At 49.6% G+C, this 24,640-nt stretch overlaps 1 protein-coding gene across 1 annotated transcript in view; it reads left to right on the top strand.

Moving 5' to 3' along the window:
* The window catches only part of ITGA9 (integrin subunit alpha 9), a 348,465-nt gene extending 325,666 nt beyond the window's left edge, over positions 1–22,799 (top strand). The window contains exons 27-28 of the mRNA XM_066244543.1: positions 4,076–4,195; positions 17,948–22,799. Of these exons, the coding sequence (XP_066100640.1) occupies positions 4,076–4,195; positions 17,948–18,046 (219 nt within the window). The 3' untranslated portion in view covers positions 18,047–22,799. The remainder of the gene's footprint in view (positions 1–4,075; positions 4,196–17,947) is intronic.
* Positions 22,800–24,640: the final 1,841 nt, after the last annotated feature.

Genomic DNA, 24,640 nt, shown 5'->3' with positions numbered 1-24,640 from the left:
TAGGATGTAGCATACAATTCTGAACACGACTCCAGCCTCGCCTTGAACATCTTCCTCTGGCTTCTGGTTTAGTCTGTTTGCTCCAATCACAGTGCTGCCTCTTCCAGGCTCACTCCTGCCACAGGGCTTTTGCATGTGCTGCTCCTCTGCCTTGGAATGCTTTCCCTCCCCCTCTTTGACTACATAGGTGACTTCTTTAACTCTCAGCTCAAAGCAGGTTGTCAAGGAACCTTTCCTGCCCGCCATGCCTGTCTCAATCTTTTATGACCATGAACCTCTCCTTTGGGGAACTTTCCAGAGTTTACACTTTTGCATTTATGTGTCTGTTTGGCCAGGATTCCCTACAAGCAGGGAGCGCCATGAGCACAAAGACCAGCTGTTTTATTCATCAGTGAGTCCCCACAGTCCTTGGCAATAGTCAGTGCTACATACACATTTGTCAAATGGATGAATGCACAGGTGGGTGGGTGGATGGACCAACATATCAGCAGGTGGATGGGCAGATGGATGAATGGATGGCCAGGACTTCCCCCAAAGAAATAACGCAGATATATTTTTGAAGTAGAGAGAAGAGAAGCACAGTCAGAGGCTCCGGCTTCCAGCCCACCTTCTCTTTTGTTGCAGGCTGAGTCACATCCATGCTTCATCTCATGTTCCATAGAAATTACCGACTTGGTTCATTTGTGCGTTCGTGAATCATCACAGAATGACTCACTCCCGTGGTTTAGGTGACAGGAGAGCATGCATTTGAACCCTTGTTCTATAAGAAGTCACCGTTTGCTGGAGTCCGTAGGCAGGAAGCTACATCATTACCTTTCAGACGGAGAAGGGCTTAGGACTAGGACTGTGAAGCACTCACTGTGGTTTTAAAACCAAGCTTTGTGCAGCCGGGGATTCCCTCGCTTTGGCTCAGGGGCTGCTGGGGCTGGGATGGAGGTGGGAGGGGGACAGGGTTGAGAAGGGGGCCAAGCAAGTAGAGCTCTGGCTGCCCGTCTTCTCTACAACCAGAGAATCTGCTTTTCTCTGTTGTGTACACTGGGATGCTACGGTAGGTTTTCTCTGCTAAAAGAGGTTGGAAATTGCCATGTTTCCGAAAGCCCAGAGAAGGATTCATTCTGCTGAAAAGAGAGGAGTGGGCAGACTTCTTGGAAGAGGAAATGTTGGAGCAGAGTCTCTCTGTTTAATTTTTTTTTTTAACTCGGCTTTATATGCTCAGTTTAAAAAAAAATTTTTTTTTAATTTTAAAAAGTAGAAATGAGAAAAAAACACTCATAATCTCATAAACCTTTTAGTTTTAAATTTTCTACTGTTTTTCTGCAAAGCGGAAGTCTTCAGTATATTAAATTGATTTTTTTTTCACTCCACGTTATAACATTTATTATTTTCCCCCATGACATTGTCATGGTTTCAAAAGTATGCAGAGCTTGGCAATCAGGCAAAAAGATGATGTCCTTTCGATGGCATCTTGGAGCACCCACTGTCCCCTTTCTACTTCAGTGTGGTCATGGCCAGGCAGCATTGAAATCACTGGAGGGCTTACTTGATACATGGACTCTCAGGCCCCAACCCCGCTGGCCGATTCCGATGGGAAGCCATCGACAGTGTCCGCCGAGAAGCACACGGCGAGACCTGTGTTTTAGGAAGACACCAGCAGGGAGGCCTGTCCACGGCTCCCGCAACAGTGCTGGTCAGAGAAGACCGGACCTGAACCGGGGCAGCAACTGGGGATGGAGACAAGAGGATGGAGAGGAGAGCCACTTAGAGGCAGGCACAGGGGCTTGACCAGTGTCACCAGCTCATCCGTGGTAGAGACGAGACCTGCTCTTCCTGTCCGCCCCCCGGAGTCCGTGCTGCTGTTCCTCCCTCTGGGCTTTCAGCTGCGATGTGACGTCTCAACTGCAGGACGCCCAGGTCTGCACCCACAGAAAAAAAGATAAGTTTATCCGCGCTGCGATGTGCAGGCAGCAGCTCTGCCAAAGCACCCAGCGCGCGTCCGAGAAGTGGAACGGCACCGCTAACGATAATAAAAGATTAAGCACGCATTCCGGGGAAGTGACGGGGCATTCTTGAGCGATTCGCCAGACTAAACTGTAGCGAGATCTCTTCACTGTCTGTATCCACAAAACCAGACCTCCAGCGTGGCTTCGCTGGGATGCAGATTTCTGACACTGAGGGGCAGGCAGTGTCCCCGAGACGCCGACAGCGTTACCCGAAGGGCTGGTCTTTCCAGCTGAGCCCTCTGAGCTCACTGCCTGCTTTAGCACTTCACTGTCAGCAGGAAGCTTCAGCAGATTTTACTTCACGACCATGCACCAGGGTCTTAGATAAACTGCCTGACTTTCTCTTCCAGACCCCCGTGCAGAAAGAGGAAACTGAGAGTAGCCTCTTGTTTGCCTGAGGTCACACTTTTGGCCAATAGTATCTCATGGTTCACCTGTGTAAGACACCACAAGAGGTTCTGAACACAGGAGATGATTCAACACACAGCTTTTTAGAGGCAAGAACCTAAAGGCATGACCGTGCCTTGAAAGACAGGAACCTCTCATCTGAACCAGACAGAAAACAGTGGGCTTATGATGACAGACTGTAGAGTCCATTTCTGTCCCACCACCTCCCATTCCCAAGAACTCCTCCTCAGCATTGCCTCGTGTCTGACAGTCACTTTGTAACAGCTCCTGAACGGACAGGCTGGATAAACTGTGTGCTCACACAGTGAGATGCTATAAAGCAATGAGAAGAAACGACCACAACCTGGCGGAAGCTTCCAAAGACAATGTTGAATTCCAGTTATGGCGGACAAAAGCAGGTGCAGCTAATCCAGGCTCTTAGAAGTCAGGGCCGTGCTACGCTTGGTGGGAGTTGTGACTGGGAAGGTGGGCGAAGGGGCCTTCTTAGGGGAGGGGGGCGCTGGTCTCACATTTGTTTCTTGATCTCTGTGCTGGTCCTGTAGCTACATTTAGCATTCAGTATGTGAAAATTCAGTGAGCTGTGCACTTCGGTGGGGTATACTTTTTTCCTATGTATAGTAGATGTCAGTTAATACAGTGTGTCTATAAAGTCATGGTGCACTTTTGACCGGGCACAGGAAAGCAACAAAAGACGATAGAAATGTGAAGTCTGCACCAAATAAAAAGAAAACCCTCCCAGTTTCTGTAGGATGATGTGGCAGCATGTGCGCATGCGCAGATGATGACGTAACACCGTGTATACAGCGGAGCAGCCCACGGCCATGCTAGTCGAGATGTGGACGGTACAGAGGAAAGTTCAGTGTTCTGTGACTCGCTAAATTCGAATCCGTGACCAAAGTGCAACGTGAATATTGGCACGTTTATAATGAACCGCCACCACATAGGAATAACATGACTCGGTGGGATAAGCAGTTGAAGGAAACTGGCAGTTTGGTGGAGAAACCCCGTTCTGGTAGGCAGCCATCAGTCAGTGACGAGTCTGTAGAGGCTATACGGGATAGCTACCTAAGGAGCCCTAAAAAGTCTGTGCGTGAGCCCACATTGAACTGCACTGAATAGGTATGAAACTGGGAGAATTTTCCTTTTAGTTGGTGGATTTCACATTTCTATCATCTTTTGTTGCTTTCCTGTGACCAGTCAAAAGTGCACCATGACTTTACAGACACACTGTAGTTTTTAAAAGTTAAAAGAGTAGCCAACCACGCACAACCTCAAATAAATCTCCCTTCCAAGACTGATGATGCTAATAGGAACCCGTCCATTTGTCAAGCGTCGGCTCTGCCAGGAGCTTTGCGAGGGGTCCACTGCATTATCCCCTAGGATTTTTCTGGGGAGGTGCTGCTCTACCCCTGGTTTGCAGATGAGAAAAATGAGGGTCAGAAAGGTAAAGGACCTTCCCCAAGGTCACACAGCTAGTGAACATGTGTTTGCATTTCCATTCCCAGAGCAAGCTGTTGTGTTTTGTAGACTGTTTTCTTTCATTTGTCTTCAGGTGGGAAGGAACGGTTCCTGCCCTAGTTCACTCCAAATGCCAAGGTCAGGCTGGGCTCCATCACGCCAGGGGCACTTCCCATGGGAAACATTCTCACGGGCGCTTTGCTTCCTAGGTGGTCTTCGAGGCCTTGCACAACCTGGAGCCCCGTGGCTACGTCGTGGGGTGGATCATCGCCATCAGTTTGCTGGTGGGAATCCTCATCTTCCTGCTGCTGGCTGTGCTGCTCTGGAAGGTGAGTCTCACGATCGCAGGCCCTCGTGAGGGCCCCGCCTGTGGGCGCCCGGCCCTCCTGCCTCTTCAGCGTTGGAGCCTCTTGGAAGAGGATTCCCGTTGGAACTTTCTCCGTGGTGCAGGTACAACTGAGGGACAGCAGTGTCCCCTTCAGGCTGCAGATGGACTCCTGGCTCCTTTTGGGGTCATTTACCACTGAGGATTGGACCACTTTAAAGAAAGAGCCAAAAGCTTACTCTCCTTCTTTCTTGCCTTCCCACCAGTCCTAACATTATGGCGGAAGCCTAACTCCAGAACAGAAGCATGGAGAGTAACAGCTGAGACTGGGTGGTTTACCGTTTACTTGGGGGGGGGGGGGGGGCAGAGAAGGAACTGCAAAGCAACTCATTGTTCCTTTCCTATGTGGAACAGGAGAAAGATTTCTGCCCAGACAACCTGGTAATTGGGTTGGGCTACGAGTCCCGAGTCCTGGGTAGCTGCATCTTGAGCTCTCCAGCCCCATGATGGTGCAGCAGAGGTGACCGAGGGAGTAGGTTAGCCCCGCCTCCTTCACCAGGAACACCTGCTCATCCTTTGTGTCTTGCCTCTTGTCACTTTCTCAAGGAAAAAGGGGGTGTCCTCACTCCCAAGTCTAGGATGGTGTCTTTGCCTCACACTCTCCTCTTAGAGATCTGGAGTCCTTTTACTTCTCAGCCTCTGTATTCGTCAATAATGGTGTCAGTCGTTAGCTGATGAAGGTCTGCCTCTCCCACTGGGCAGTGATGTTCCTGGTGAGTGGGACCCACCTCTGTTCTTGTTGCCACTGTGATCCAGGACCATAGTGAGGACTTCCTGACACCACAGCCCCGTGTTTCCAGGGTTCCGGGATTCAGACACTGGTGGAAACAGCCTCTTACATTATTATAAATGGATGCTATAAATGTCAATAATTAGTTTCTTTGGGATTACAGAATAACATATTTATCAAGTAAGCATAGTAACAAATCAATAAGGGGGAAAAGAGTTGTAATACACTTAGGAGTCCACATCCCAGGAATAACCATGGTGAGCACAGTGCTGTCTCTTCTTGACCTTTGTTCTGCAAAATAGACATGGACCAGGCATTCTCATGGCATTGGCTTATTTTCGAATAGCATATTAAATTTTCCAGTAACATACCTGATATATTTTCAGGTGTAGTACCTCTAAAATTAAAGCATTGGGTATTATTAACCTGAAAAAGTATAAGTACATCACTAGCATAGAAGTCTAGAAACAGAAAAAAATAGTCTTTCATTGTGCATTTTTCAGATCAACAGTTGGCCTGCTTGCTTTAAATTTAGATATACTCCGCCTGAAAGGGTATCCAGAAGTTGAAGAAAAGTATGTTGAGCATATTACTTGAAAATAAGCTTATCTTATGTTCCACGCATTTTGGACCTCTGAGTAGTTACTGTTCGCAGCCTGCTTTTCCCTGAACGGTGTTGTAATCGCCCTTCCGTGGTTACCCGTTTCCAGCACTGCCTGCAGGCTACACAAGTCTGCGGCTCACACATCCCGTCCTCTGATGTTGGGATTCTGGTGGCTCCTGGGCTCACACTTCTTTCAACAGTTCTGTTGTGAATATCCTTGGAGCCAAATATTTGCACAAATCCTTCATTATGTGCTTAAGATGAAATCCTAGAAATGGAATTACCCAGTCAAAAGAAAGGGGCGTTTTAAGCCTTTTATTACATGTTGCCAATTGCCCTCGAGAAAGGTTACACCGACTCACCCTCCCACAGGGGGTGAATGGGGGGGGGGGGGGTGAATCCAGAGTGCCCAATTTCCTGTATATATGCCAGGAGTGGAGATTACCCTTTTTTAAAAAAGTATATATAATCTGCCAGTGTGTTGTTTGTTTAATCAGTGTGGCCGGATAGATTCTTAATTCTCCATTTTTCTGCAACTCCTTCCTGCCGAGACGGCCTCTGGCCTGTGGGTGGGGAACAAAGGCAGCTCAGTGTTTGAGATCTGAAAGGACAGTAAAGGCTGGGGGGGGACGCCTGGGGGGTGGGGGTGGGGGGGACATGCCTGCGTCTCCCTTTTTTCTTCTGCCCTTGGATGGGCTCCTGAGATGAGAGGAGATGCCATCTTCCACAATGGGGAGTGTGGGGCGAGACGGGGACCCAGAGTGGGGAAGTGGGGGCTGTGTCGCACTCTCTGTCATGGCATGTGTGCCCTCTCGGCCACCCCACTTGGCTCTGCCATCAGGGGTGCTCAGCGGTGTCCCATCTCCTGAGCACACGCTGCTGTCACCCGCCACCAGCTTAGCTTTGCTTCTGTTGTGTTTGATTCAAGAATGTGGTGGCAGGAGGTGGCTGTTGTGGGGTAGCCAGGACCCTGGGGTCACCCAGCTGTGCGTGATCCAAAGAGTCAGGACCCGTGAAGGCAAATGTCACCCTCTGCCACAGACTGGGGCAGAGAGCAGAGTGGTGGCAGTCGAAGGGCCTTGACCCAGGCAAGGTCCTGCCATGACTACAGCGATAGAGTAACAGGCTCTAAAAACGCTTTGAGAAAGCTGTTGGATGACGCTGTTTGGGTCACACAGCTCTGCTCATCACCCACAGGCGGCTCATGTCAACTCACATTTAGCGAGCACTTGCTTCGAACCCAACACGAGGCTAGGCACCTGTGCATCCATGATTGCGACTCTTCCCTGACCTCGAATGCCTTTCCGGCAAGCACGCAGACCTGTGGGCATAACTGAGGGCTGTGCAATAACTTCTCTGGGAGCTGAGAAGAGGTCTCCATCAATCTGCCCTGCCCCGGGGGAACGGAAGGCCATGGAGGACAGTGTGGGAGAGGAGGCCGCGGGCGACAGCTGCAGGCTGGAACCTGGCCCTCACCCTTCCCGCCTGTGTGGCTTTAGGAGACCTGCTTACCCTCTCTGACCCTCAGTTTCCTCCTCTGTAACACGGGGACCATAGCGTGTAGTCTCAAGTATAGGAGTAATGCAGGCAGAACACTTAGCAACGCGCTTGACACATAGACACCCCCGATAAAAGGCAGAGGGCATTTTACAAATGAGATGTCATTCAGGTCTGACCTCGGGTTTGGTTTGAGTTTTCCAGGCAGAGAAGGACAGATGGACAGTCCTTACAGAGGGAAGAGGAGGTGAGACAATAAGCAGGTTTTTTGCGGGCAGCTTGTGAGATGCATCAAAGAAACGCAGTCGAACACCCACAATGAGATCACCTACCTCGGGGTGACAGGCCCTGCTGACCAGGAGAAAGGGGCTGCGTGGAGGCCTGTAAACAGAACAGAGGGGGCCACGTCTGTTTCAGGAGGGAGATCAGGGGCAGGCTGGGAACGAGGGCCATCTCCCTGGGTGGAGAGGAGGGGACCAAGTTAGAAGAGATAGGATTTGTTGATCAGTAGGACTTAAGAGGTCAGGAAGTAAAAAGGACTAGTCTCTTGCTGTTTTTAGATTAGACAATGGGTGGTTTCTCTCTTTTTTATTTTTTATTATTTAGTGAGGGGGGTGGGAGGCAGAGAAACAGACTCCCACATGTGCCCGACCGGGATCCACAGAGCATGCCCACTAGGGGGCAATGCTCTGCCCCTCTACGGCGCTGCTCAGTTGCAACTGGAGCCATTCTAGTACCTGAGGCGGAGGCCATGGAGCCATCCTCAGAGCCCGGGGCCAACTCGCTCTAATTGAGCCATGGCTGCAGGAGGAGAGGAGAAGAGAGAGAGAGAGAGGAAGAGGGGTGGAGAAGCAGATGCACTCTTCTCCTCTGTGCCCTGACTGGGGATCAAACCCGGGACATCCAAACACTGGCCCGACGCTCTACCACTGAGGCAACCAGCCAGGGCCTGGATGGTTTCTCTTAACCAGGGTAAGGAAGGCAGGGCTGGAAGTCCTTCTGGAAGAGGAGGGGTTTAGTATTGGGCTTTCTGAGTGTGGTTGCCTCCAGGAGACTAGACTAGGCCTGACCCACTCCCAGTCACCCTCGACTGAGAGAGGGAGGGTCGTTCCTGTCACCTCACTGCCCTGGGCAGTTTCCTTATCAGTTTCTAGGGCTAAACACATGTATCTCAGGCATCACAGAGGCCATTTTTTCCAGTTGCAAAAGAAAAAAAAAAAGGAAATCTATGGATAGCCCCTTAAACAAAGGGAGAATTAATTCTAAGGCTGCAGGGTACGCAGAGGTACCAAAAGAAATGTGTGTGTTCAGACACAGCAAATGTCCACAAATCAGCCTGACCTGTGGTGGCGCAGTGGATAAAGCGTCGACCTGGAAATGCTGAGGTCGCCGGTTCGAAACCCTGGGCTTGCCTGGTCAAGGCACATATGGGAGTTGATGCTTCTAGCTCCTCCCCCCTTCTCTCTCTCTCTCTGTCTCTCCTCTTTCTCTCTGTCTCTCCCTCTCCTCTCTAAAATAAAAAATAATTTTAAAAAATTTAAAAAAAAAGTGTCCACAAACCAAAGCAGGCACTCCCCTCCTCCTCTCATGCCCATTGCCCTGCACAGCCCTTATCTCTACTCCTCGACGCCTGCATCTTTCTTCTCCATGGCAGCCCGGCTTTCTCCACGCTCCCTGACACGCAGGAGGAAATGGTGCTCCAGCCACCTCGGGTTCCTGACTCTACAAGTCTGGGAGAGAAGATCCGATAGGCTTAGCTCAAGTCAGATGTCCGCTTCTTGTCCACTGTGGCTAAGGGCAGGGAGTTGGCTGGGAGAGAATCCGACTGGGTCAGTTTGGGTCCCGTGTCTCCCACCAATTCATACAGCTGAGGCTAGGGTAGGAGAAAGATGCAAGGTGGCAGTTTGGGGAGATGGGATGGGAGAAGGGGTAGGGGTGAATCCCAGAAAAGAAGGAAACTAAGCAGATACCCCAAAGTCATTCACTCCAGCAGGGTTTCAAGTTTGTTAGCAGTGCTGATGCCTACGTTGCAGGCTTTTATATTGTACCAGTTAGCTATGGCTACATAACAAACGCCCCCACGTTGATTGACTTCAAAAAATTGTTACATTATATCTTACAAATATGTGGGTCATATTTGTAAGGAATTCAGAAAGGGTTGGGCTGGTCAATTTTTCTGTTCCATGTGACACTGAGTAGGGTCACTCAGTGGCATTCACCTGGTGGTTGATCTGGTCTGAGGAGTGTAAGACAGCTTCCCTCACGTGCCTGGACCTTTGGAGGGATGGCTGGGAGGCTGGACTCAACTGAGCCCCTCTCCCTCACCATGTCATCTCAGGGCCTCTCTGTGTGGCCCTTCCAGCAGAGCGGTGTGAGTTTTTACACGGTGGGAGGCTGCAGGAGAGCATGAGAAAACCTGCCAGTTCCCTCAAAGGCCAGCCCAGAACTGGCATAGCGTCGTTCCACCAGACTCTGCTGGTCAGAGCGGTCACATGCCAGCCTAGATTCAAGGAAGGGGAGCCTTCCTGTAAGTGGGAGGCGTGGCAAAGAGTCCACAGCCACCTTTTATCTGCCCCATTTAGAATGTTCAGAAATATCAGCAAAATCCTGATCTTTTCTTCAAACGTCACTGTTGCTGTTTTAAAGCCAATGAAACCTCTTCTCTCTTCCATCATGTCATAGACACAGTCACAACTGAGCTCCTTCAGGGAAAAGGAAGCGAAACAGTCAACTCCGGTACAGCGGTCATGAATGTGCTCATTCAGAGTGGACAGTGTCTTCAGGCAAAGCCGTGACACAGGAAGGGGCTTGGCAGAGGGAGTTTCTTCAGGAAAAAATTTTTTCTTAACCGGCTAACTAAATATGACTTTACAGGAGGTTGAAAAGGGTAAATGAAATGAAGGATTACTTGGAAGACCTGCATATCCCTAAAACTTCAACTACAGACCTCTTGTCAACTCCGATTCTTGTCTCTATAACCTCGTAATGACTCATTACATATCGTGGCTGGAGATCCAATATCACACTGACAGTCCAGTGCATAGAAATCTGTTGATTAATGGGCTGAAGTCCAGCCTGTTGTAGAATTCTGTGGGAGGTCTTAATGACTCTAGCTTCTTACCACAGTTCATATATAATTCCCTCCAACCCTTTCAAGAGGAAAGCTGTGAGGGGTCCCCAGTTGCCACTGCTGACGAGGAGCCACTCCACTAGGGCCTCTGAAGATAGGTAGGCAATTCAACTTCTCTTCCTTTTGAGAGGACTCCATCTCCCTCCCTCCCTCCCTCTTCTCTCTTTCTCCCTCTCTCTCCATTAGTTTTAGAGAGGACGGGGAAGAGAGAGAGAGAGAGAGAGAGAGACATTGATTTGTTGTTCCACTTGTTGGTGCCTTTATTGGTTGACTCTCGTATGTACCCTGAATGGGGCTGAGGATGATGCTATAACCAACTGAGCTACTCGGCCAGGGTGAGCCACTTTGCTTGAAGTTCCCTTTAAAGTAGCTCCTGGTATTGATTCCTGTGGTCGCTTGCCACCACCTTGAGCTCATGAGCCAACATATGGTTGTTCCCCCCCCAAAATGTCCCATAAACACAAATTCTGGGCTGATACCGAAAGCAGGACAAAGCAGACACCCATGCTAATGCATTCTTGGTGCCACGCAGGCCCGCGGGTCAGCAGGCGTTACACTTGCAGGATAGCCGGTCGGTGCCTTCCTCCCACAACAGTACTGGGTCCCTAGTAGGCGGTAGGCGCTAGGCACAGGATGGAGGTAGACAGCGCAGCCCTCACTTCATCGTAAAGGTCTCTGGGAAGAACAGTTAAGTGCTCAGAGAGGACGGCTGCTCCATGTACGTCGTGAGAGGGAGCAGGACTTGGCAGGCGAAGGAGCGTGTGCCACCAGCTGCTGGCCCTTCCCAAGGTTACTGTGGTGCTACTAACACGCCATCATCCCCAGTTTATCTGAAATAGAAACCCCTTATAGGGTCATCAGATGCCTTTCCAGAGAGGAGCTCCAGGCTCCCTGCCTCCTCCCCCTCTGACTCTGGGCAGGCTCCGGAATCTTCCAGAAGGTCCACTCCCTGGCATCTCGGCCCCTCTCCCGTGCTTGGCGGCAGCGGGCCCTGGCCCCGGCCCCGGCACAGAATCCACAGCGAGGGCCTCGAGCTAACCAGGCCCGTCCTCACATACTGAACTCGAGCCTATCAGCTTTCCCGAAGCCGGGATGCTCGCAGACACTGGGAGCCGTAATTTAAACTTCATGTGCGAGGGCTGCAGCAGTCAGCCAAACCGCCTTGCAGGGAGAAAACTTTGAAACACGAAACTGTTTTAAGGGAGAAAAATCCAAATGAGTCCCCTCTCCTTTCCCGTAGCTCCCGACTGGGCCTGAAGCGGTCTGGGCCCAGTGCCTCTGTAGGAGGACAGTCATACAGGCCTGGGCAGAGGAGCTTTGATTGGCCAGGGGTCCAGTAGGGACAGCATCATCTTTGAGTTGCACCTTTAAGGAATGTCTTCAAATCAGGAAGCCAATCTTTGAGTCAGATGGTGAGAAGGTGAAGAGGCCGGGGTGTCTTTCATTTAGGAGAGAAAGCTTCATTTGGGGTGAAAAGTGAAAAGCTGCCTCCTCCCCTACTGCTTTCGGCCAGGGAACCTGTGCCCCCCTCTCCTGTTTGCCCCACGCAGGCCAGGCCGGGACGATTTGGAGCAGAGGGCCGTGCCCAGAGGCCCGGGACCGGCCGGCCCCTCCTGGGCCAGTGGTGAAGAGGCAGGCTGCACGGTGTGCTGGCCGCCCCAGGAAAGGCACCGCCTCCAGCCCTCGGCTGGAGCCATTCCAGGAGCCTGCTGCTTGCGAGCTGGCTTTGGGCTCCTGGTTTTTATTTGAGAGCATTTCTGCTGACCTCCAGCAGACACACTTAGAAAAATAAATCTGCAGAATGGCTCGGGGAATGTGTAAGGCTTGGCAGCCCCTCCAGGGGTCACTGGGGTTATCACCTTCCCTCCGGCCAGGCGGGGGGGGGGGGCGCCATCCTTGCTTCTCCAAAGAAAGAAAAATGAACAGACACAGGAGCATGTGTGCGCCCACAGACACCCACACACGCCCGTCACACTGTCTCAATTAAAACCATGTGCCAGAGACACTCGGTGGGGCCTTATTTATGTTTCGAAGTAAATATTGGGCTGATGTTGCATGGTTGACATCTCGAGACAGAGACATGCTATGTAAATAGTCAAGAAGCTGAAGAGACCCGTAAACATGGGGCCCCGAGTTCATCCAAAGAAGGAGAGCATCCGAGGGCTCTGGCTCAGCTGCCCAGGGGGCAAGCCAGAGGCCCAGGAAGGGGGGGTTGCCCCCGAGCCCGGGGGCCAGTCTCGCACTCACCCCGAAATGTGCTGGGGAGGAAGGGGTCGGGCTGCAGCCTGCAGACCCCGGAACTCAGTCAACCCTTGTTCCCGTCTAGGCCTCGTGCCTCCCTAATTCGGACTATTCAGGGGAAAACTGTCTCCCTAGAGATTTTCTGGCCGCTTATTGATACAGGTTTATCAGAGGATGGGGTGACGAGTCAGGGGGCTCGGGGAGCTGCTTTTGACTGTCGGAGCTTCACAGACAGACGGAAAAAGCACACTGTGCCCTCGGCTTTCAGCTGAGCGATGCTTGGCTTACGCCCCTCCCGCTCTAGGGTTTCCATGAGTGTTTTCTCTGCTCTGGGCAGAACAGTTATAAACAGAACCTTTTGCCCCTCAAGTGGCAAAGGAAGCCCTGGAAGGTTCCAGAAAAATAGTGCAGGAAAACATTTGACTCCATTGGATTGGAATTGAGTGTGGGGCTGCTCAGGGCCCGGCTTCCACTCAGCACGAGTCATTTCCCAGCATGCTCAGTGTGAGCTCGGCTGGCAGCAGAAACACCCGTGTGGCCAGCCCTTCTCCAAGGTTTTCCTCGATGTAACTAACTGGAAGCGCTAACGAGAGCGAGCACACCCGCCGGAGGAGGGCCTGCTGCCGGGGAGAAGTCTTGATCAACCTTAATGTTTGAGAATTTCATAATTCTTTTTTTTTTTTTTTTTTTTTTGTATTTTTCTGAAGGTAGAAACGGGGAGAGACAGTCAGACAGACTCCCGCATGCGCCTGACCGGGATCCACCCGGCACGCCCACCAGGGGCGATGCTCTGCCCACCAGGGGGCGATGCTCTGCCCCCCCAGGGGGTCTCTCTGCCACGACCAGAGCCACTCTAGCGCCTGGGGCAGAGGCCAAGGAGCCATCCCCAGCGCCCGGGCCATCTTTGCTCCAATGGAGCCTTGGCTGCGGGAGGGGAAGAGAGAGACAGAGAGGAAGGGGGGGGTGGAGAAGCAAATGGGCGCTTCTCCTATGTGCCCTGGCCGGGAATCGAACCCGGGTCTCCCGCACGCCAGGCCGACGCTCTACCGCTGAGCCAACCGACCAGGGCCTCATAATTCTTTATATGGATATATTATGGATATATATATATATATATATATATATATATATATATATATATATATCCCTACTTTGAAAGTTGGAAATTCAGTTTTCCAGACACTTCCAAAAACTCCCTTAGAAAAATTGACACAGGGCAAGGATTCTGTGCCTATCCCCTCTTAGTGTGAGTCCTGACTACAGAGCTACAGTCCCAACTTGGTTTGTGGGGGGCCAATGTAAAAAGCTGTCATTGTGTTCCATGGTTGGGAGAGGTCTGAGAATGCCATTGGTCTCTTGGAGAGAGACAGAGACACGGATTGGGGTTCAGAGCCAGAAAATGACCTGTCCTGTGGCCCAAGGGGCAGTGAATTGGAGCGTGAGCAGTAATCGGGTGTCTGGGCTCCCAGGCCACGTCCCTTCCCTATACAACTCCTCCAAGTAGGCCCCCTGGCACTGGGCAGGCCTTGTGTGACTCAGGTGGTTTGGGGTTCCATTGCTGTATAAACTCAGAGCCTGGTTCTATATTAAGAGCCAAAACCAGTCTCCAAGCAAAAGCGTAAAGGTGATGGTCTCTTTTTCCGAAGTAGAATTAGTCGGATCCTGTGAGAAGCCAAGTTAGTTTGACAGAGACACCACTCGACTACGTGGTCCCTTTGTGCAAACTGGTCAACAGTGCCCCTTCCGCCAGAAGCTTGACTTCCATCTGTCAGAAATTCGGGAAATCTACTGATTTCATTCAAAAAGGACCCTCTACTGACATCTGCTGGAAAATAGTTGAAATAAATTTACAAGTCTCTCTCTTTGATGTGAGTGGCAATGGTACCCCCCTCCAGCACACAGTTTTGCACTGCTATACCCAGCACTCCCGACCCGCCAGAGTGGACTGTGTTTTAAGAAACAGTCTTTGGCTCCAAAGAAGGGCAAACAGCAGTGGCAGCTCCAGCCTTCCCTCTAGAGACGATATCGAGGTTGTGTTGGGAACAGGGCGCTGGAGAGCCTGCAGAGTTGGAGCGGGGCATAGAGCTGGCGAGGCTGTTTCTGGGAGCAGCTCTGCTGTCACTCCCAGTGCGGGGGGAGGTGAGCTTAAGACTCATGCTGACATCACTTCCTTTGAAAGGAAAGGGCTTGCTCCGGGTCTCCGCAGGAGATGACGGCACCTTCACTTTTTGGCAACATATATGACACGTGTGAACGCACACGTGAGATTTAGTCCAGGTGCTCTAAATCCTGGCTCGATTATGTGTACACTCCATGTCAAACCTTCGTGCTAGCATAGCTCTGAGAAAGTGAGCCGACTTTTGTCCTTAGAGATGAGGGAAAGTCTGTTCAGCAGGACAAGGAACAGCGATGCTCTTTACGTCAAGAACTCTGTCAGTTGGCCCTCTACCACCCTTCCTGTGGGTGTTCACTCATTCAGTAAGTCAGACAAAAAAAAAATGGGAGTCTTGTATCAGTTAACACGTGCTGCGTAACAAACCATCCCAAAGTCTAATGGCTTAAAAGCAACAACCATCAACATAGCTCACAACTCCGTGGGTTGGACTGAGTTTAATGGGGTAGCTCTCCAGTTTCAGCTGGACTCACACCCACACCTGCAGGCAGCTGGGTGTTGGCAGGTGTAGGAGGGCCCCAGCTGAGTGGACTCTCACCTTTCAGCAGGCTAAACCAAACTTACTGATGTGGCCCAGCAGGATTCTGAGAAAATGAGCAGAAATGTGCAAGGCCTCCTGAGGCCTCAGTGTGAAACTGACACCGCACCTCCTCCATTGCCTCCAGTTGTCAAAGCAAATCACCGTGCAGATTGAGGGTGTCAGAGCTGGACCCCACCTTTCTGGTGGGAACTGCTGCAGAGTCCCGGGGCAGAGGGCATGGATACGGGGGGGGCATCTCTGCAGTTCATCGCTGATGCCAAGGACAGGTGCGATGCCAAGCTCGGGCTAGAAAGCACGATCCTGCCCTCAAGGAGTTCTGAAACAAATGCAAAAGATAAGGAGGGAGCAGACAATTAAAATCCTGCTTGCCTGGTGCCGGGGCAGAGAGACGCTAAGCGTCTGGAGTTGAGAGTGAGTAACCTGGGATTGCTGAAACATGACACCATCGGCAGACGGTTCTGTGCTCAGGAATCTCATGTCCACATTCCCTCCAGCCTTATTTTCACGATCATGTTCCCTTCAGCACAGAAGAGGCGTATGACGTGTTGAGGTTTGTTTTCCCCAGCCCACCATCTTTATCTTTAAATAATGAGAATTCAAGCAGTAACTTCTTAGACATTCCCATTAAATCTTGGGTTGCTTTTCTGGCCTTCTGTGGGTGTGCTTCAAAGGCAATGACAAGGACCTTTTTCGAATTATCCAGAACATTCAGGCTGAGCCCCTTTGCCACATGCCCTGCCGAGAGGGGACGGCGAGAGGGGTCCGAGAGGAGAAAAGTGCATGGGTGGGGGTGTCGCAGCGGCGTGCGGACACAGGTGGTCTGATGCTGCTGAGAGACCCCCAGGGCAGAACACCCCTGGAACTCAGTGTCTGCTCACAGCCCTGGCCAGGAGGAGGGAAGCTCACAACGCAGAAAGCACCCTTGCCAGTTGTTTTAGGGAAGCTTCTAGTCCTTCCGGTCACCCAGACGGCAGCACCCCTTCGCTGACTCCACTCCAAGCGAGTGCCCAGGATTTCCTTGGCAGCCTGGGTGGAGATGTTTCCCGGCGGCTCCCTTGATGCTAGTGCTCAACTTTCTCTCAACCGATAAGCCCCCTTCTGGGGGTAGGAAGCTGGTGAATCGGGACAATTCCTGAGTCCCCGCTTGCTTGCCTTTCCTCGGGGAGCTCACGCCATCAGGTGACTGTGGGTGCTTGCTTGGCTCATAAAGGAGCACTCAGATTCCTGACAGCAAAGAAGTTAGATGTGCACCCTGGGCGGGTAGCTCAGTCGGTTAGAGCATTGCCCTGATATGCCAAGATTGCGAGTTTGATGCCCAGTCAGGGCACATACAAGAATCAACCAGTGAATACAATAATAGTAAAACAACAAATTCTCTCTCTCTCTCTCTCTCTCATCAATAAATGTTTAAAACTTAAAAAGGAGTTAGATGTGCCCACGAGAGCTGGGTTTGCTCAGTGATTTGCTAAGGGCAGGTCTATCTGCGCATCCACTGTTGGCAGCAGACTGTAGAGATGGCTGGTCTTGAGCGTTTCCAAATTATGACTCCGGGAATTGTAAGCTAACAACGGCACAGTCTTTCACACCTGCCGTATGTATGTCTGAATTCCTCTGCTCAGTGGGATTGAAAAGGAGAATTCGAGGGCAGTCGTATATGTGGAAGGTGACCTCGGGAGACACTGACTGGAGCCAGGAAGCAAGGCAGGGAAGAGAAAGGAGTCAATCAAGGATGTGTGGAGCTGGTGAGCACTGTGGCTAGTTCCCCTGGGAAGGTGTGGAGGGCGTGCCCCTCAGGGCTGTCACCCCCAAAGAGAGAGGGAGCCGCAGTGCACGCAGTCCAGGCAGTCATGCCCAAAGGCAGAGGCAAGGAGGGATGTCTGGCCTCAGAAACAGACATTGTTGATGTTGGTGAGCAAAGACCAAGAGGTGCCAGGTCACCCTGGGCACAGAGAAAAGGTCAGCCTTGGGCTACGAAAAGTTGCTTAAATATCAGGCAGTATAGTACCTATAATGACTGTCTGAGAAAAACAAAAGTTCATCTTACCATATGGGAAGAGCCATCAGACCTGGAGGGGGAAGGTCTTTTCGGAACCAGGCGAAAGGAAACTGCTGTCCGGGGTCAGAAGGAGATGCCAGTTCTCGGGGATCCTTGCTGCCAGAGGTGGAACGCGGACAGCATGAGTTTCACGGGTTTGAGAGAGATCTAGAGGGCAGCAAGGCAGAGTGCAGGTCTGCAGACCCTTTCAAAATTGTGAGAGCAGCAATTATTATTCCACGAAGGTTAATATCTCTCAGGATATTAATAGGTTTGTTGAAAGCCAGACAAGCTCAGGGAATGTCAAACCCCTGGGGCCTTAGACCCTTTTCTAAGGGTTTATTAGATCCTTTACTGTTCTGTTGTACATTGCGAAGGTCTTAAAGGAAAAGGGATGCAGCATTTCCTAACTTATTTGACCATGAAACTGATTTTCCTCCTGAACGACCGTGGAAGGACTCTCGGTAGCTAGGGTTGCCCAGCCCAGCACACAGTTTGGGAAACACTCCGCCAGACAGCCGCACTTTACAGGGAGCAGTGGTCAGCTTAGCCCGCAGGAGGTCCATGCGTTCAGAGGCGTGGCTGCACTGCTGCTCTTTCTCAAGCAGCCGAGACCAAGGAGTTCCCGGAGCTGTCCCAGCACCGTGAGTGCCGGCCATGCCTCCTCCTCCTCCTCCTCCTCCTCCTCCTCCTCCTCCTCGGCATCCGCATGTCTAACCCGGCTTCTCCTCTCTGTGCCTTTCAGATGGGCTTCTTCCGCCGAAGGTACAAAGAGATTATTGAAGCCGAGAAGAACCGGAAAGAGAATGAAGACAGTTGGGACTGGGTCCAGAAAAACCAGTGACCTACCCCACCAGTCACGTGACCCAATCATTGCGCCCGTCGTCCTTGATCTTTGTATCTTCCATATTTGGAAGAAAGAATCTTCTCCAGATTTTTCGGAGGCCCCACTGATGCTGTTCTCGTCTTCATTCTCTCGCGCCCGGGTGCCAACCCGGGGCAGCCACTCTGGCCAGGTCACATGACTGAAGCCCACCACTTACTTCCTTTCGAAGGTGAACTCTGACCTTTGGTAAGCAAGCTAAGAGCCGAGCAATATTTATGGATGCAACATGTGTGGTCAACCCTCAGGGGAATACTGTTACCTAAAAGTATTTTTATAAATATAAGCCTTTTATACTGATTATGTCTTTATATTTGTATCAATGTTTTATTATTTCTATTAAATAGTTATATAATTCACTCAAGCACTGATATCTGGCCTGGAAACACATGTACATTCATACAGCTCTTAAAGGATAAAACTCTTACTGTTCTTTGGAACTTGCTGTTAAAATAGACTCGCGGATCAAATAATCTGAAGAAACCTCGTGTCACGAGTCCACCAAGCTTGCAGGGCTGCGTATAAACTGCGATGGTGGCAGGACCCCTAAGAAATTTCACATCTTTATTGCCTGGAGTCAAGTGTGAAGTAATGTGCTGAAGAACTGTAAGTGGATTTTCATATGTACCTTTTGTTGGAAGAGTCCCAGCAGCAGTTTTGGCTAGAAAGCCCGATTCCGAGCAACGAGTCTGCTCTGCATCACCTCTATACAGCGTTTATCTCACTCTCCCCCTTCCAATTGGATTAATAAAAGAAAGTTTGGAGTGATGCCAGTCGGTCATCTGGTAAACCTCAGAATGGCATCTCATCCTGGACATCCGAGTCTACGCACCACAAGGACTCAATCAGTGCCCACCAGGCAAAGACTTGTGTCTGAATGCTGCGATGTGTTTGTTGCCTTTGTGTGGTCATTTGAGGTCAGAAGTCTCTATTTCTCCATCACTTTGGCTGACCCACATAATGCTCATTGCACAGTCCTTCCCAGAGATAATCATTCAGACCTGTTCTTTTTTTTTTTTTTTTTAATAGTGTCTTCCGTGGGTTTCCCAAGAAGTAGACCCCAAGACAAGGATTTGCATGCAAGTAACTTATTAAAGAAGTGTTTCCAGGGGACACCAGTATGGGATTGAGGGGCGCAGGGCAGGGAAGGGGAGAAAGCCAGGGAAGGGGGCCATTTCAGAGAAGGTTCTGGAGGGTAGCTTCTGCCTGATCCTGCAAGGGAGCTCTGGAGGGTAAGTCGCATCTTGGAGCTGTCCCAATCTGAGGCAAGAGAGCTGAGCCTTCATATTCTTGCACCCAGGGGAGATGTAAACGTTACGCTCTTGGTGCCTACTGTCAAATGACTCCAATAGCCAGGGGTCATCCACTAAAGGAGCGCTCTGCAGGGACTCCCCAACCTGGGGAGGCATCCAGAAATGATGCAAAGGGATCTGGGCTTAGCCCGGCCTCCTTCCCTACCCTCTGCGTGGTTGAATGATGAGTTAATGGCCTTCAGTATCCACGCTTTCTGTGTGACAGTGTTTATCATCAAATGCACTCTGCTGCCCAGTTCTGAGTGTGTTGTGGTTTTCTAAATGGGCAATGAGATGAGGGCTGTAGCCTGCTCAGCACTGCACCTGGCCCCAGAGTGAACACGCAGTCACTGTTAGCAGCTATGGCTGCTGTTACCACCGCTGAGTAACCATCTGATCAGAGAGAAAACATAGGGCTCAGAGCAGGGTCTAACAGAGTCCTTCATGGCTATTGGAGCTGCTCAAGCCCCAGCTATGCACAGATGGGCATCAAATGGGAAAGAAGCAAGAAACAAGACAAAGGATCTTGACTATAGGACCTTCCTTACTGGAAGCTAACATGGTAAGGGGTGTGAACATTGTTGGAAAGACACAACTTCAGGGGAGATAGGTTTTCTACACACTTAGCTGATACTTGCAAACATATCAGAAGTTTTGGCAAAATCCTGAGGGTGCTGAGCAGTTGCAAACCTGGCGTAGAATGTGTGTATTTTTGTTCCTTCTTAGGCATTATTTCTGATGCAGGAAGATAATGAATGTATGATGGTGAATATAGGAACAGACAGCAAAACCACGAGGGTCAATGGCGTGAATGAGGCTGGTCTTAGAAAGAAGTTAGGGATGTTGCATCTAAGGGACTGAGGCTCAGAGGTCGCCGCAGGGCAGACAGAGGCAGAGAAACCCGTCCTTGCTCAGAGTTTGCCTGAGTTTTATCCACAGTAATAAAAGCAGTCTTGAGTGGGTTTTAGTCACTTATCTGAAGGATATTTCTGGGGCCTCCGTGGTGTGTCAAGCACTGAGCCAGGCCCTGGCGATTCCCCGGAGAACGCCACAGGCACATTTCGTTGGGGGAGGCGACCCTTCCTGCAGTGGGATGTGAAGTGTGGATTTTTTTTTTTTTAATGAAACCACATTCGCAGCTTTCCTTTTAATGGGCTTTGGTTCATTGGGTCATGTTGTCCTTTAGTAAATCACTTAAAATGCTTAGGTGGTAGTGCTGGGCCAGCTCCATCAGCAGTTTGGCCAAATGCTTTTCTAGCCACTAATCAGCCTCCTGCCCGGGGCGCAGACACATGGGTGACAGAGTGGCAGGGTGACACGCAGGCCAGCCAGAGGGAAAAGCCTCAGACTCCCGTGGACAGTGTCAGGCTCCCATGGACAGTGTCAGAACTGGGTCCACCTGCTTCTGGATGGGTAGACTCGCGTGGGTACTCCTGTCCCCAGGAGATCAAACTTCATAGGTCAGTTTTAAGAAAAAAATCTTATTTGGCATCAACTGGAGCAAACTCTGGCAGCCACCCAGGAACCCATTTGGGAAGGACGGTGCCTCTGCTTGTCTGATCATGCTGGGGCACAGGCGGGGGGTCACAGGGCATCAACCGCTGAGCGCAGGGACGGAGAAAGGGGTCAGCACGATGCTAGCACACTGTCCTCGCGGGCATCTCCCCGGTCCCACCCCAGTGGGGAAGCGCTCAGCAGGCTCTCCGGGGAGGCAGACAGGGTGAGGTGTCGTGTCTGTGTTACTTCTCCAGAATATCCGCTCACAATTCCACGGTGCATTCTAGTTTCCCCCCTTCCTGGTTTTTTGGATTTACTGTGAAACCCTATAACACAGCATCTTCAACCGGGGTACCAGGGCAGGCATACTAGTGCGCCGCAAGAATTTTTTGAACTTCTAATACCTGACTGTTTAGTCAGGGGCACTGACCTTTTTTCCCTTCGATTGTCAAATTAAAAAGGACAACAGCCAGCACAGCAATAAACTTCCGGGGTAAATGAGTCCAAATTATACCTATTTTTTGTGTGTGTGTCAGATTGGCGAAAGATACGTTTTTGTTTGAGGTGTGCCACAGAATTTTAGTAATTAGTTTATGTGTGCCATGAGATGAAAAAGGTCGAAAATCGCTGTTTTAACCAACTCTTCGAAGGATTGAGATGCTTTCTTAAAAATTTAAATTAAAAAAAAAAGACCTTTGTAGAAATCGAGTAAAAAGCATGCTCCTTTTTCAAAAATGGTGTGTTTATGCTCAATTTATGTGGGAGTCACGAGTTTGGGACATCCCCAAAGTGAGCCTAGACCTGTCACAAAGAAGCCGTGGAGCTTAGGAACAAGGAGGCACTGGGAGAAGTGAGTGGGTCCGTTGGCTTCCTGGTGACTGACAGGCCCACATCTGGAGTTACCACTGAGGTCTTTCCCAGTCGGTTCTTCAGGGAAATTCCATCAGCATCATCACCAGGAGTCTTCTGAAGTCTGGTGAACGTTGTAGGAAACCCAAGAGAAAGCTCTTCTTCAGCAAATCACAGGTAGCCTACAGTCTTTGAGCCAAAGGCAAAAGGAGTTAAAAACAGAAAACCTGCAGGCCTCCTAGAAACATCTGGGGCCTGTGTTTAATACAAAGCAAGAGTGGATCCCTCAGGTGATATGTGTGTTGTATGCTCCCTGTTCATCCCTGAGGACTGTTTCAGAGGGTGACTCTACTGCTTTCATTTTTGGAAAGATGCTATGCCCAGGGGAATGTAGTTATGCGAAGGATGCATATGAAACATACATCTGGTAAACCCTACATACACCTAATTCAAATTGCCCCAAATTGACAGGCATTGTGAAGCATTACAATTTGGGGAACATGGCCCTTGAGCAGACAAGAAAAGGCAGAGAACGAATGTTTTGGAAATGCTCCAACATACAGGGTTTTAGTCACTGTTTTGTTCTGCTCTACAGAGCAATAATAATACCATGAAGAATATTTCTGAAACAAAGAATGGCTGAAAGGAAGAGCCAGCATCAGCAGGGCCAAAATGAACCTTCTGGAGTGTCTTCTGCTTCTCAGCACAGTGGGGAAACAATGAACAAATTCCCCCCCCGGGGTGCAATGCTTTACCCCACAATGATCTAGACTTCAGACTTTGTTAAGGTTTTGGTTGTTTTATTCTAATGCGCATGGTATAACTGGCAGAGTGAGTTTCAAAGCTTTAAGAGTGATTAATTGCATGGCAGGTACCCACGCTAACGTCACGTCCAGAACCTGGCTGATATGGTCATGTACATTTCCACTGAGGAGTTTTGGCGGGAAAGGGTGTTCCTCCTCATGAAGTCATGTGTATGAAAGTCTGTGCAGTCACTTCTAATTCACTTGCACTGTTTGGGAAATGCAGGTTTACAAAAATACATGTTTGGAATAAAAAAAAATGGCTGCAAATGATTCAGGAGTTTGGTCTGAAATTTCTTTGCTAACGAAGAACTTGAACTTTGTGCAGGTCCATCTAATTGCTCATCAACAGCCCTCTAACTGGGGCTGAACTGTTCCTGATCTTTAGCCTCCACTCAAGTGGCCATTACCTTCTCTCTGCGTCACCTGCCTTCCCACGGCCACACCTGAGACCTTGATCTTAATCAAGGAAAACGTGCCCAAATTAAATAGAATACATTCCTCGCTGCTAGTAGACTGCCTCCACCTGCATCCACAAGTCAGTCACTCAGCGCTTTCCTAGAAACTTTCTCGTCGCGTTCTTACACGTTGACAGACATTGTGTTCTCTTAGAATTTTAAGCTCCTCCATCTGTTTAGTTATGTCCCTGTTCTTATCTCAAACTCATTCACGTATGTGTTTCTCTCTCTTTTTTTTTTTTTCTCCCTAGATGAAACCAACAAAGACATACCTTATTTATTGGTCTTTTTCAAGAATAAGCCTTTGGTTGTACCAATCAAGTCTATTGGCTTTTGCTTTCTATTTCATTAATTACTGATCTTCTTGAAATTTATTTTACTCCCCTGTAAAGTAAAGCGCTCAGCAGGCTCTCCGGGGAGGCATGGTTAATATCCATATGCCTATGCACCACTCAGTAGAGAGGGGGGTATGAAAAGATCCACTCCAGGGGTTAAAAATGGTGGTCATTAATTAGTAGGTGGGATTGTCAGTGTTTTTGCTTTGCTTTTTGTTTTGTTTTAACTAGCCTGAATTTTAGTTTTCTCTAGTGAGCGTGTATTTCTTTTATAACAATGAAGCATATGCAAATTATTTGTAAAATAAAGATACACTCCGGAGAGTAGGAATGACTAAGCAAAAAGAAGACACCAAATTGTAGGTCTGGAACGGAAGAGATTTGTTCGCAGCAAAGAGCACTGATGAGCCTGACACTTAAGACAATTGATCCAGCGAGTAATTTCAAGCATTTTAATTCCAGATGTTTCCTGGCTTAACAAGACCTGCCACCCTTACTAGCCCTAAATAAATACGCTTCTCGAAGGTTGCCCAACCTGTTTCCCTAAGCCAAAAAAGGCCCCGAGAGGCTCAGAGGAATAGTAAGATACAAAATTAAGAGGAAGAAAAAGCACTGGTTAGTGAAGTCTGCCTCCATTCAATCGGGAGTTTTTTCAGTCCACCAGATTGTCCCTGGTCCTTAAAGCCTGTCTGTTCATCAGGTCATTGTGCTTAGCAATAAAATTAAGGTAAATGCTTATGCAGATCCCTGTCTACATCAGTGGTAGTCAACCTGGTTCCTACCGCCCACTAGGGGGTGTTCCAGTTTTCATGGTGGGCGGTATCGGAGCAACCAAAGTATAAATAAAAAGATAGATTTAACTATAGTAAGTTGTTTTATAAAGGTTTATTCTGCCAAACTTAGTGAAAATCCAACATAAAGTACTTGGTAAGTAATTATTATATGCTTTAACTCTGCTTTATAAATTTTATAAAGTAAAGTTACTTCCCTACTTTATAAATCACCATTACTGTGGAACCGGTGGGCGGTTAGAAAATTTTACTACTAACAGAGATACAAAGGTGGGTGATAGGTATAAAAAGGTTGACTACCCCTGGTCTACACCATCAACCTGATTGACAGCTCTCTATCAGCAAAGCTATTGGTCCCTGAGGTCATGTTCATTCGTTCAATGTAGACACCCAACTAAAGTGGGGCTAACAAGGTACCACTGGCTCTGTGCCGAAACCTGAGGCTATGCCATCAGGGCCTGCCACCAAACCTTTGCTTTGCCTCCAAGTCTAGTCTAGCTCATTTTATACTTTATTTGATATGATTCTTC

This window comes from Saccopteryx bilineata, chromosome 10 (genome assembly GCF_036850765.1).
Source record: "Saccopteryx bilineata isolate mSacBil1 chromosome 10, mSacBil1_pri_phased_curated, whole genome shotgun sequence".
Classification (NCBI taxonomy): Eukaryota; Metazoa; Chordata; class Mammalia; order Chiroptera; family Emballonuridae; genus Saccopteryx; species Saccopteryx bilineata.
The sequence above is the reverse complement of the archived record's forward strand: the minus strand, read 5'-3'. Positions and strand labels throughout refer to the sequence as shown.